Raw genomic sequence first — 15,176 nt, forward strand, 5'->3', positions numbered from 1 at the left:
TTCAGAATAAAACCATCTATTCCTTAAGTCCATTATTTTTAAATTTAGACGTTGAATCAAAAGTACAAAGAAGTCTAATTTTAGGAGATGTTGTGTGATCCATCTCGAGAATGACTACGAGACAAAACATTTCATTAGTTGCAGGAATTTACTTTCGTCACTTATTTTGATGCAACCTGCATAAGGAAATTCTTTCGATTTCGCAAAATGTTGATAAATACATAAAGATAAAATTTTAGACGTTAATGAAATACACTAAAAATAAGAAAATAAAACAGCTAAAAAACACCTTGAAAACTTTCCTGTTACGTCAGCTTCGAAGAAAGGTTGGATGTCCAGAGTGTTACAGCATGTACTTAGAACGATCAAACCAGAACAGGTTTCCAGAAAATAACATCGCAAAGCTGAAAAACTCGTGACGTACATAGTTTATTGCATATTAATCAACTGCGAGTCAAAATAATGTGTGGTATTAATACCACAATAACTCAGGGGTCAAATGATATTATAAGAATTAGGAGCCACACATGGTTAAAACCAGTTAACCTTTTCTTGCATAATATCTACGAATGAGAATCTAAGAAGTGCGACCTATGAATCGCTAAAAGTGTCCTGAGTCTACGAAATAGAGAAGACATTATTAATTCAAGTAATAATTCCACAAAGTGTATAGCAAGCCCAATATGTTTTTTCAATTAATGTAAACAAAATTAAATTCAGAAATGAATGTTCTTGCGATACTGAAGCAACACAAAAAACAAGAAAGAGCTTTTTTTTAAAATTCACCCAAACCCAAATAGTTGCTTTTAAGGTTATGTAAGGTATCATAAGCGCGCCCTTGAAAATTGCCATTTTGGATTGACATACGCAAACTAACGACAATTATTTTAAGGTTTATTAACAGTTGAAACTAAGTTAAACGCTGTCTTGTATTCTTTTTGATTCCCATCAAATATAATCGTTCATATCAGAGGATTATGCAAATCAAATCATACGCCAGAAAATTTATAAGCCACTACCTGCGTTGGATAGTTACTTTAGGTTATCTGAATATGGCAAACACACGAGGGCTATCTGTCTAAGGGGAGGGATAACTTTGTACTGCACCTGTCTTCAAGGTAAACTAGGTAGTACTTACGTTACACATGGGAAAAACCACGAAGATAAACCATGCAGCCATGCGTAATCGGGTCGAACTCTCAGCATTCAGAGGTTTTAACCACTCCGGTCACCTATCTGCGTTAGAAGAGTTTAGTACTGATATGAGGCCGCATCGAATCTTATTACAGTTTGCGTTTAGTTAAATATTTGGTTAAGTATTTAAGTTACAAGTTGAATTAAATTTTGACATGAAAATTCTTATAATCAAACAATTATATATAGAATAAAGCTATATAGAATATAGCTCTTTCACTCTAAAAAAATATTGGTAATATTTTAGCCTCGTTTAGATTATTTTGAGTTTGAAAAGGCAACACAAAGTTGATTATAAATAACCGAAAACACAAATGAAAAATAAATTTCAATTTAATTTTAAAAATGAGCTCATTAGAAAAATTAATTATTTTTAAGTATAGTTATTCACAAGTTAATAAATTTTTTATTCGTGTTTAAATAAACAAGAAAGTTAATATTAACGAAAAGAAATAAATGAATTCTTAATCTGTTATTCATATTCAATCAGACCCTCTTAAGATAACATTCAGATTTCTCTTTTTTCAGCCTTCTACAATAATACATCATTTACTTTCTCATGAAACAAAAAGTCCTAAAGCATCTAATTTTACTGGAAAAACATGTACACAAGAAATATCACGTTTGGTTAATTAATTACTTATGAAAAGCACGCGATGGTTATTTGCCTTAAGAAAGATGCCCTCATGGAATTCTTTCTAAGGAAATTGGCTCGTAATTCCTATTACGCATGAGGAAAACCATGAAAATCTCACGCAATAGGTCAAATCGCAGAGAACTTAATTTGGGGCAAATTATCCGTTTTCAGTGGTCTTATCACTCAGCCCCTGTTGCGCCCCTAGGAAAGGTTGAATTTAGACGAAATTGGAAATTAGCCGACTTTTACCTTGGTGAATTATTTTTTTTTAAACTCACAACTGCATTTTGTATTTATGAACGAATTTATTCATCACTTGCATTTATAAGAATAGCTTTGTAAATTCATTCACAAATCAAGACTTGTGCACTTTTTAAAGGGCATAATATGATAGGATTCTAATTAAAATAACTACAGATTTGAGTATCTTATTATGCTATGGCTGTCTGTTTATGAGAAAGGACACCTTTGTGAAACACAGCCTAAATTAAAGTAGTCCGTACGTGCTATATGAGGAAGAAAAAATTAAATTTCATGCCGCCAGCTCACTCAGTTGCCAGTAGGACCTATGGAAAAGTGCCAGTCTATCGCGATTTGGATAACTAAAAAAAATTAAAAGAAGAAAAAATGAGTTATTATGGATTTTAAACTGGGATAGGACAATGCTTATTTATGAGGTTAAATTTAGAATATAATACAGTTAATTCGATGAAAAAGGATGGGATTTAAAGCAATGTTTCAATGCAATACTTTTCTGTACTGTATCGAAACATTATTTTAAATCCCTCGCCCTCCATTGTCATCTGATATACAGTTAGTCAATGAAGTCTGCGTACATCAAGAAAAGTAATATCAAATCCAAATTTTAAGGTGCGAAAAGGGTAGTTTCTTAAAGTTTTATTTTTTTAATATTTAGTTTCAATAAGGGACTTTGAAATTATTTAACTGTAATATTTTCATATCTAATAATTTATGCACACTAATTTTTAAAAGATAAGTGGCCAGAAATCAAAGCCAATAAAGTTTGCGTACGACGCGAAGGAGGTGGGGGATTTTTTATCTAACTTTTAAACTTCAAATTTGAAAATGCAAAGAAGGTTACACTTTCAAGGTCATTGACTTCCGAAGCAAATTTCACGTTGATTAGAAGTTGCTATTTCTATTTTCTTTGACGAAAATGACAACCAATAAAGAAATTCCTTTAGTTACGAGACAACTAATTATCAAATTGAGAGATGAAGGTAAAACTCTTCGTTATATTGGTAAAACCATTGGAAAACCATTTTCTAGTGTGCAAAGAGTTATTCAAAGCTATCTTGACACTGGTAGTCTTGCTGTAAAACCAAGATGTGGGAGACCGAAGAAGCTAACGCAGAGAGAAGAAAGAAAAGTTCTCTTACGAATTAAACAAAATCCTAAACTTTCTGCTGCAAGCATTGCAAAAGACATTTTTTTAACTTGCAACAAGGAAATTTCTCCTGAAACTGCACTAAAAGTGCTGCGAAAGTCCGATTATCATGGACGCAAACCTAGGTCTAAGCCATACATTTCCGAGACAAATGGAAAGAAAAGAATTGCTTTTGCCAAAACATATTTAAACTCTTCGCAGGACTTCTGGAACAATGTAATTTGGTCAGATAAAAGTAAATTTACAATATTTAAAATTAATGGCCACCCTATTGTATGGAGAAAACCAGGAACAGAATTGAATCTGGGAAATTTAAATCCAACTGTCAAACATGGAGTTGGCGGTGTGATGGTATGGGGCTGTATGTCGTCGAAAGGAGTTGGAAATTTTCACATTATTGATAAAGTCATGGATAAGTATGTTTATCTGGATATTCTGAAGAAAAATCTACGAGACAGTGCCCGAAATTTAAACCTTTCCAATACCTTTATTTTCCAACAAGACAACGACCCGAAACATACAGCTAAAATTGTGAAGGAATATCTCCTCTATCACACTCCAAGACAGTTGCGTACTCCTCCACAGTCACCAGACCTCAATCCAATCGAACATTTGTGGGCAAAATTGGAGAAACGAATTCGAAAACACAATATTACGTCGCGAAACACGCTAATTAGTAAATTGCAGAAAGAATGGGCGAAATTTAAGTCGGATGACACTGAAAAACTAGTTCAGTCAATGCCCAGAAGTCTGCAAGCTGTTTTGAAGAATAAAGGATATCCTACAAAGTATTGAAGTAATGTAAAAAACTTATATTTTGCTTTTTATTTTGAAAGTGTACGCAGACTTATTGGAGGGAATTTTTGAGTTTTTTTAACAAAATATATTTTTGAAAAAATGTGAAAAGTATTACACTGATATTATTTACTTTTTATTTAAGCTTACAATTTTAGCTAATACAAGAAAAAAAAAATACAATGATTAAAATACATTTTTCTATGCTTTAAGTGTTTTTTTCACTTTAAAATTTAGTCTGTACGCAGACTTTTGTGACTAACTGTACCTATCAAATCCAATCTTAGCGATACACTTACAATCGAATTTCTATAAAGAGAGACCGGAGAGTTTTACTCTCTTGTGTAATTGAAAATTTTACTTAACGACAAAGGTAACTTTAATTTCCAATTCTACTTTTTGTATTCAGACCGACTTTTCGAAGGTCCAGTTAACGAAGTTCAGTTACACTTACTAACTAAATAAAATTGACAGTATCTTACTTTTCAGATAGTTATAGCTCATACAATCCAGTTCTTCGTTTTTATTCAATATAATCTTGTGATTAAACAACATAAACACGAAGAACTAAATTGTATTGGGACAGAAGTACTAATTATAGTGACAAAGTCAAAATTCTGTTAACTCTAATTAGTACTTCTGTCCCAATCTTCTATTTTTCGTTCTTTTTTATTTGGATTGGAAACGTCGCCAGATGCGAGGTTTTGGTAACTCAGGTATCAATGTTATTCTGAATGAGCCAAGAACATCAAGCTCTACGTAACAGGAAAGTAGCTTAAAACAAAAACTCGAACCCGAAAGCCCTTTTATTTCGCAATTTTTATTACGGAGAAACACTTAATGACTCAGTGATGACTGGGTGTCACCACAGTGGTTTCCACCTTATAGAACTAAGATATAGATAATGGGTCATTAACGCTACAGGAAATAAGGTTCAACGGAATCGCTTTGTTTTTTAATTAACAATGTTAGGAAATTCTCAGGAAATATGAAACAGCCAGGTTCTAAGACACCAAATGCTGATCTCACCAATAAGTGATTTCTATGCTATGCCATTTTCAGTATGAAAAACTTAAAACTGTCAATGGAAAATGTATTACCTGAAAGCTTAACATAAGTAATTTCACAGTGGCAACCGCAGACATGTTACTAGGTTATGAGTGACTTTATCTCCTATAAATTTCGAAACTTTAAGAACACTTAAGAATGTAAAACGTTTTTAGAATATTATATAATAAAATTGACTTTTCCGATTTTAGTACCTTGCACCAAAACTTTAAGTAATTTATCGTGTTTTGCTTTAAACTCAAATATGTAAAAATTTTAACACATTAGAACGAATGCAAATCTAGAATTTAGAATTTTTACTGCTTATGTGAAGCTTGTTTTACTCGACTTTAAACTGCATTAAAAATATTCCAGATATCTTCTCAGGATCAGAAAAACTCCAAAACAACAGAAGGAAACGAATAAAGTACCAAATAAGATAACAACTTACTCTTAAATATAATAGAAAAATTTTTTTATTAAGATTCATTGATTTGAAAATATGAAGGAATTCTCTTTTACTTTGCCAAAATACAGAAAATTCAATTCGATTTTCTGGAATATAACATGCTAAGAAAAATGAATGCAACTCGCTCGTACGTTTCAATAGATATTGAAAATTTATCCTACGATTTAAAAAGGTTTTCTAAACAGGTGTAATGCTTTATAGACTTTGAATACAGACTATAATTTCAAAAGCAGCAGACTAAGTTACATATTTCGTCGTCGTCAATAATGATGAGTAAAATATTTTACTCAGTTAAATTTTAAACACTTTTCACTTCTTTAAAAAACTTCAGGGAATGCGAAATTTTACAGGTCTCTGTTTCAGTAATATAGAGGTAATTTTATGCAGGAAATTCGGTAACGAAAAAACGATCGATTATGGCATCATTTTGATATTTATAAAATTAGAATACCACTTTACTATTTTTATAGCTATCAGATTCAATGAAGCTGATTGCAAGTCCACCCACTCAGCAATATTTTATGACATAGTTCTGCTCAGAGAGAATACACAGGTTGAAACTTTATTAAATTAAAAGTATTTAATAAATTTGCAACTTAAATGTTTTACCACCTAAAATAAAATCTAAGCTACAGTTTAAAATATCATAAGCTTAAAGATGCTATAAAATCCTCTCTTTTCACGATATATCCGAAACTTTATTATGTCCCACTTGTTTTTTATATTATTCATTTTCATTTTATATTTTTTTGAGAAGGATTTCCATGTCGTGAATACAAGGATAAAATTAGAACTATTCCCCTTTTATGAAGTTTAAATTATATTATTTATTTAATTTTACGTAGTTTAAATATTTTTCTACACTTACTATTTTTAGCTCTAACTTATGAATAGTTATTAATTCTGTGAACTGAGAGAATAACCTTCGCAAATTTCGGTGGACAAATGAATAAATGATGTGAGCGATTTGGGTTCAAACATTTGCAACAAAACAATTTGGGTTTTAAACACGTTTTACTTCGAGAAAACCACGAAATCTTTCCTACAGCCAAACAGTGTTAAATGTCGAATGAAATTAGCAATGATAAATAGTTTTGTTCCGTGACTTATGTAAGGTAGCAATTTTGTTGCCCTTTAATAACAAAGTACCAAATTAGATGCACAACATTTTGAATATTTTATTAATTACACTCTACACTCTATAACAAAAAATCGACGCATCAAGGAGTTGTCCGATTCAGACAAATATTGGTGGATAGGAAGATTATGTACAGGACAGAAAATGATTAAAATTTCAGAACAATTGAATGATTTATTTCAGAGTTACATAGTTACAAAGTAACGAGCTCAATAAGGTATTGACCCTCCTTTAACCTGGATGCAATCTGCCACACGGCGTGGCATAGACTGATAAAGGTCTCGGATGGTCTCCTGCGGTATTTCTTGCCAAATTTTACTCTAATTGTTGGGCTAGGCCATCAGCATTCCCTGGTAGATGCAGTCGCCTTATCATCTTATCCCAGACATGCTCGATGGGAGAAAGATATGGTTATCTCGCTGGCCAAGGAAGTGTTTGACAAGCTGTAAGACAGTTCATAGCAACACGCGCCGTATGTGGTCTAGCATTATCTTGCTGGGAATTACTCTTATATGCGTCCTCAAATCGCCAAATTTCTCAATATAGCTATTTCAATTTTTTGTCTACATTTCGAACTTTAAGCCTAAAATGTCTCCAAAAATGCGGTTTCGCACATGCAAAAACCACATTTTAAACACATAATTTAAGCTAAAAATCCGAAACAAAAACAAAAAATTTAGATAGCAAAAACGTAAAGTTCCTAACCAAAAATATTTGACAAGAATCCATGTACACAGCGATATGTTTTAACTTCAAAAAAACATCTACGAATTGCGCAATCTAGGCAGCGAAACAATCTAAGAACTACGCACACCTCGCTTTAATAAATTATCATAACAACAATAAATTTCAAAGAATACATGTACACAGCCTTCTGTTTCAACTTTAAAAAACATCTACGCATTGCAGAATCTAGGCACTAAGCACCAATCAACAAAATAAACTAAAATAAATTTCAAACAATTGAAAACAACAATAACGACAGAAATTCATACTAAAAAAACAATGAACATAACATTCTACAAAATAAGAACAAGAATAAAATAAAATGCACTTACCACGAATGAATGCTTTTTCGAACTGCAGAAATACCAATTTCATGCCTTCTTTAATATGCCGCCACATAATCACTATCGTATTTATATGACAGCCAGACACACTATTCAGAAAATTCATACTATGGTTCACAAATAAATGTTCAAAACCTTCTTTTTCTAAATCCTTGTAAGATTTCCAGCCATCCGAAAAAATAGTTGCACAAGGCTCAATCCACTCTTTAATACACTGCATCAGCTTTTCCTTACTTCTATCATGCACAGCCACTAAAAATAATCTCCCAGACCCTCTTGCAACATAGGCCATTTCAAAAGACGCACGACATGAACCAACGAGCAATTAAAACACTCCAGCAAAAGAGTATTCAACTTCAAAAGGGTTGCCATAAACACGCAATCGCGCCAAAAACCGGCGCAGAACACATATTGCCACATTTGGTGATCTTAGGGCGCATATAAGAGTAGAGCCTCTTGCTGAAAAATAAGGCCAGGGTACTGCAAAAGGAACGGTAGCAAAACAGATCTCAGAATGTCGTTCACGTACCGCTGTTCTGTAAATGTGCCTCTAATGACGACGAAAAGGGTCCGGCTATCAAGGGAAATGGCACCCCAGGCCATAACTTCTGTGTGGCGTGCAGTAGTGAAAACAGGATCAGCACACAGTTCTGGGCGTCTCCAGACAAGTCTTCGATGTTCGTCACGACACAATTGGTAGCAGGATTCGTCTCTAAAGACTATACGTCACCAGTAAGCATCATTCCAACCTGATCGAGCCAAGCACCACTGTAATCTGGCTCGACAGTGTGCAGGCGTGAGTGGGAGGTTGCGTAACGGTCGGTACGAGCGTAGATTTTGCTCTATCAGCCGTCTGTGAATGGCCATCGCGGACATTAGTGTGAGGGCAGCACGTCTGATAGTTGATAGCGATGAATCAGCTGATGAATCGCTATGATAGTTCATCTGACAATCTCTCTGTCCTCTCTATCTGTTGTGGCCCTAGGTCGACGGCTACCATCATGACGCTGAAATTTGCCATTGCCCACCCATTCTTGCCAGCATCTTCTAATGCCGCATTGCTTCGACTCATATGACGAGCGATTCTCCGATATGCCCAACCTGCCTCTTTCAGTCCAATGATATGACCTCTTTACTCGTAATGACCTTAAATTCTGTGGCGAGGCATTTTTTCAGTCGTTGAAAGGTATCCTAAATCGCAATGCAACAGAAATTTTTAAAAGCAGTTCAAGAACAGCTCGTTATATACATGTGCTGGATGCGCAGTTACGATGCGCTGGAGATCGCACTATTCAGTCATTGGACACTAAATTTTAATCATTTGCAAATTTGGTCAAAACATTTATGCGTACAAAATTTTAAGGCAATCGGATGATTCCTTCTTGGTGAGCCGATTTTTTGTTATAGCGTGTAGATTAAAGAGTAATAAAATATTCTAAAATAGAAGGCAATACATAAGTTTTTAACAGGGGATATATCATTTACAACATTTTTATATTTGTTATATGCGATATATCATTTATAATATCAGAAATAAATAGATAAGATTTGTTTTACATGATTTATGTTTTGATGTATAACCGTCTGTATTTTTTTAACGAAATACATTTTTAGGTTTGACTAAGTTATATTATTGCGACTTCTCACTTCTCTGACAATAACATCACAACAAGCCCACGAAATTCATCGTGACAAGGTTGAGCCTATCATTGACACCATGCAGGTGACAGTACGACTTGCTCAGTTCCGCTCCCAATTTTGATGAAAAGCATCCAGGGAGGACGGGTCCGAGCGTCTCCCACCTATTTTCCCCTAAAAACAACCTCTCGAGAGGACTTTTGGCTCGCCGCATATTTATAGAGTGCCCCCATGCCGTACAAACACTATGCATTTACAAACATCCATGCCTTCTCCGGGATTCGAACCTATAATACGGCAGTCAGCGTTTCTAATTACTATCCCTTTTGGTCGGCTTGACTAAATTATTAGTATAATATATGATTTGCATGCATTGGCAATGGTGTGCTGATCATATTGTGTTTATAAATACTGTGTTTATTATATTTAATATGTACCGATTAACCTATATATGGATCGCATATGTTGTACACTATTATAGAATTACACCTCATGTATCTTTATATGAGGTAAAAACACAACGTCTAAAAACTACATTTGTGAGAAACCTTAAAAAATTTATGCACAACCTCGATATAATTTTTTTATCCCAATAGATATCTTCACCACCCACTAATTGCAAAAGCTAAAAGCTTTTGTAACAAGTACAACAGCTATCAGTCGGGGCACCAGCTATCATAATATCTTTTGTGACGCGTGATTAAAAGCAAAATAGCGCGGAGTAATTAAAAAGAATTGTATTAATTAGTAAACAGAAACCGAATGGTCGTAATATTGGAATGCAACTGTGAGAACTATTTTACTTACTCACATTTTTTTAACTATTTATAAATTCATATACTTTATTTTTTTTTAAATATGTCATCGGGTTAAAAATTTAGCTCAATAACCACAAATACTTATGTTGTTGAGGTAGTTGTTTTTAAGCAATTAAATTAATACCTTCCAGGTTACCAACTTTTGCGGGGCAGTACGGCAGTACTTGTATCATATGGTGATACAGGTACTGACCTATAAAGCTACTGATCCAACAGGGAAAGCATCCTACAGGGGCTCCTGGCTATCTTTCTAAAATATTTTCATGCAGATATTATTTAGCAGGATATATATGAAGACTAACTATTTCGTAACAATTATTGGTCACAAATATTTTTGCATGATTTGAAAGGTATTTGATAACACTGTTGACTTTGTGATGAAATTTTGGAATGTTCATAACATATTCTTCGAAACACGAGTTCGTTCGTCAGAAGAAATATCGCTCTGGTGTGCCTCTTTCGCCACAAAGACAATTTTCTGAGGAAGTAATATTCACTAGCGGTACAGATGTAAAGTCGCTAAACACATAGTTCGACTCGACTTTGCTATCTGGTGAAAGGGGCACTTCGTGAAAGTGGATACAAAAAGGTTTCCGTTAAAACGGTGCTCCATAAAGGCATTCCTTCCCATAGGTAGATAGTCCTTGAGTTGATTTGCATTAATTAATTCACCTAACTTAACCTAATCTAAGGAAGAGATATTTCTCTCATAGCTAAGAAAGAGCTGAGACCAAACATGAATTAATATAAACGGAGGTTAATATCATATACATCTTTTTCTGTTTATTACATTACTTAATTCGTGTATCCTCCCACCTTGGAGTACAGCCGGTATAATGGGTAGTGACGCTGACTGACTTGTCGATGGGCCTGGTTTCGAATCCAGAAGTAGGAATGATGTTTAGAAGGATAAAGTGTCTATGCGGTAAGGAGGCGCTCAAAATACACGACGAGCCGAAATCCTCTCGAGAAGCTGGTTTTAGGGAAAGAGGATTGAGAAATACTTGGAGTACCCCTCTTCCAGGGGTTCTCTCTCAAAACTGGATAGAAGCTTAACACTTAGCTAGATTCAGAAATACCTCAAGCACATGTATTACAGAAGTGCTGCCTAGTTTTCATCTGTACCTGCCTTGGCATACGGAGGTTTGAAATAAATTTCCTTTGGAGTATTATTTTCCAATTTCTGTTAAGGTGCAAACATAAATCGAAATTCTACTATGAATAATTCGATTATTAAAGAGAATATGTTTGAAAAATTTGTAAAAAAGGTTTTGTAATTTAAATAAATTTAAAAACCTATATCGTATTTCGGAAAAAAAATTGCTATGGAATACTGCATTGACTAATAAGAATAAGTTTATATATAATAAATACAGAATTTTAGTTTACATAAATACAGAATTAACAGAACACATACACAATTTCGCTTGGTTTTAAAAACCTGAAAAATCAAGTTTCAGAAGCTGAATCAAAGTTAATGAGGGGAAAGGGAACATATTTTAGGATTATAAGAGTTTCATATATAGGAGTTCAATACAGAGGAAGTGAATATAAATAATTTTATAGACAATTTCACTTTTTGATTTCATTTTGAATTTCATATTTAAGTTTTAAAGCAGTAATCTTAAAAGCTGTGATACAATTATGATGTACTTCCTTGTTACAATGCCCATTCATTCAGCACTGATGAGTAGAAAGGTACGATCAACAAATCTGCATATCGACATCACACAGCAAAACTTCTTTTGGAAAAGCTTCTCTTAGAGAGGCATACTAATAAAGTTTTCTTAAGAGAACAATCAGCATAAACGACGTTTCGAAGTTCGACCTTCGCTTAATGAGCCGGAATCGGTCCATCCACGAACCATTACCACACATACACACAGAGGAAACGCTTCCCTAATGTGCATCACGAACTCGCCAGCGTCCTTCTTTGCATTTCGACAACAAGCGCAAAACGAAAGGACAAATGATTTTTTAAGATATTTTGAGTATAACTCGATTGTGAGCGAATGTTAAAAATAATAAAAGAATTATAGCCATTTTATGTTGTTCTTTTATTTCGTATTCATAGTCAGTAAGATCTTTTTTTTTTTTTTTTTTTTTTTTTTTTCCGGGGAGAGGGTGACTATAAAGTACGAAATGTTCTTTTATGCTTCATATTCTCCGTGTAATTCAAGAACGGCGCGCCATAATAATGACTTATTTAACATGACGGAGATATTCAGAATCGTAATTTTTAATTTCTGCATTACATTTTATATTACTGTATACTCCGGAAATAAGTTTTATTTTAAATATATAATATGAAATGCTCTTTTGAAATCTACACTGGTCATGTTTCTTAACTTTTACGTCAAAAGAAAATATACTTACTTAATTTTACCTCAATAATAAAAATTTAGAGTGTTTAATTTTTGTTTTCGTAAAATACTTTCGATATATCAAGCTCGTATACGTATAAGTCATGTTAATGTCATTCGTATAAGTCATGTTAGTTCCCAGCCATTTTTTATCTTACAGCACACCTCTAAAAATTCAAGGTGGTCTGCATGTAAACTAGTTTTAAAACGGACCAATTCGGTATATATAAAAAGAAAAGTTCAAACACGAATTACAGCATAATTCTGAACATTGAATCTTCATCAGTTTAACAAATGAAAATAATAATTATAATAATAAAGTAAATATGAAATGACTGTCATAAGCATTCGAGGAATCCGATGTGGAACATGTTTTTCAGATGTCAGCTTTCAAGCGTCATTTAAAATGGATGCTAAACAGACATGACATATATACAATACCATTATTATTTTTATTTAATTTACTACGACATAAAAATTAAGTAAACAAGGCTACTAATTTCATTAATGTTATGAAGAATTTACATAGACGCATAGAGGAAGTGCATCTCTTCCTATATGTATATTGGTAATGGTCCATGTATTGACTGAATCATACGATTATGAAATATGAGGTTATACAACATTTAAATGCAATTTTCTTATACTTTATCATTGATTTTTTAAGCTCAGAAAATATAAAAAATAACTATATAATTATTACTTATTTTAATTTAAAAACAAAATGCGCGTCAGTTTTACCTAAAATTAATTTTAACACAATATTTAAAAATATTGCATAGTGAAGAACATATGATTTAGTGCTCCCACCTTACTTTTAAATTTCGGTAACCACATGCAGTTATCTCTCCACATCACACAAATAAAGAAGTGCTAATTTTATTTATTAGAAGTTTTTGAAGGAAGATTACATAGTCTTTCTAAATTTTTGCTTAAAATTTATTTGTAAAGAAGATTTACATGAATTATATTTAAGGATGAGCTTTCTTATAATTTTACTAATATTTTTATTAATATATGAATGTAACTGATAAAATTAAGTTTCTGATATGTAAAAGATCATTATAATTTGATTTCTGAAATTAAGATTAAATTTTGTTTTTCCTTTAAAAAGTGAATATTTAATGTAAAACCTACACAAATGTTAAACAGAGCCATAACAGAACTTTTTCCATGAGCTACTATCGTACAGCGTTTAAGACAATGGATTTCTCTCAACAATCGAAGAGGAAAAAAACAGCGAATTACCTTGAATGCTTTGGCGATCTCTTTGTCCACTTTTTGACGATCCTTGAGCCTGCGAGGATACTTGCTGATTCGATACGTCAAGTCAGTTACGCGCCACTTGCTTCCTGCAACAAATATACAAAGGTATCATCCGGTTGCGAAAAAAAAAACTGATCGTATTATTTTTGCTTTCTCTTACTTTATTCCCGACTTTTCTAAGAAGTTCAGCGAGTTATGTAGATTAAATTAATCCTCAGAGAATGAATAACAGTATTATACCACCATACGTAAAGACTATTACAATAATGCTATTACAAATTACACTTGTAACTTAAATAATAATCCCGAACATTCATAAATCAGAAAGAAAAAAAATCCATACGTATTTTAAGGAATTACAAATGCGCTTATTCTATTTTTGTATAACGTATATTATTTTGCTTTTTTTTCGATTTCTACATTATGAGGCAATGATATCAGGAATTTTCTACAGCTAAAAATATTTTATGATTCGTATATTATCAGACAGACGTCCTTTTCTTTAAAATGCCTGTCTAAAAATTGAATATGTTCAGCCTAACATTTAAAAATACATTAATCATCATAAAATGATGATATTTATGTTTTATTAAAGAAAATATATGCAAAGTTACATCAGGGTATGGTATTAAGACCATCTGGTTATTTTTCATGCCGAAAACTTTCAACGGATGAGGATCATACATGGGCTGCCTTTGCTCATCAAAGAGAGATTTTTTTTGCTAGCAAAACAACTTAAAAAATTCAGGATTATCAACCGCGTAAAGCCATCTTCTATTCGGGGCAATATTAAAATTTTATCGAATCAATAATGCATTTGTATGAGAAAGCTATAACAATAAATTTGCTAGATATTATTTAATTCAGAAATAAAAAGTGAGAAAAATATATCTATAACTGATAAAAAAGTCCATTTTGAAACTTTGAGAAAAAAGTCCATTTTGAAACTTTGAGAAAAAACTTTTTAATATTTTAGTAATATTCTAGTCTTCAAAGAAACATATCTCTACTCGTAAATTCTTTCAATCAGTTTCTAAAGGGCATGGTAGTTATATCTTATTTTAACTCACATATAAGTGAAATAATAACCCTTATATTTGAATGCATATATTACATTGGTCTCCTCAGAAGGATTCTAATTTAGAATATAAAAGTGGATGGATACTGGGTATTTTTTCATTTCATGAGAAACTAATTATTTTATCGTGACTGATGCAAAAATCACAAAGTTGAGCATTCTGGACACCGCCTTTTTCTACAAAAGCACAGATATCTCTGCTTACATATAAAGTACCATTCAATGAAAGCAGAATCAAGGAAATATATAGTATTC

The 15,176-nt window shown here is 32.7% G+C and overlaps 1 protein-coding gene across 1 annotated transcript in view; it reads right to left on the bottom strand.

The window, feature by feature from the left end:
- Window positions 1-15,176, bottom strand: part of LOC118205650 (macrophage metalloelastase-like) — a 79,477-nt gene that overhangs the window by 17,549 nt on the left and 46,752 nt on the right. The window contains exon 4 of the mRNA XM_085815543.1: window positions 13,826-13,929. Coding sequence (XP_085671669.1) covers window positions 13,826-13,929 — 104 coding nt within the window. The remainder of the gene's footprint in view (window positions 1-13,825; window positions 13,930-15,176) is intronic.

The sequence above is a fragment of the Stegodyphus dumicola genome, chromosome 4, assembly GCF_044657685.1.
Source record: "Stegodyphus dumicola isolate Sdum_Otavi_A_Nest chromosome 4, ASM4465768v1".
NCBI lineage: Eukaryota > Metazoa > Arthropoda > Arachnida > Araneae > Eresidae > Stegodyphus > Stegodyphus dumicola.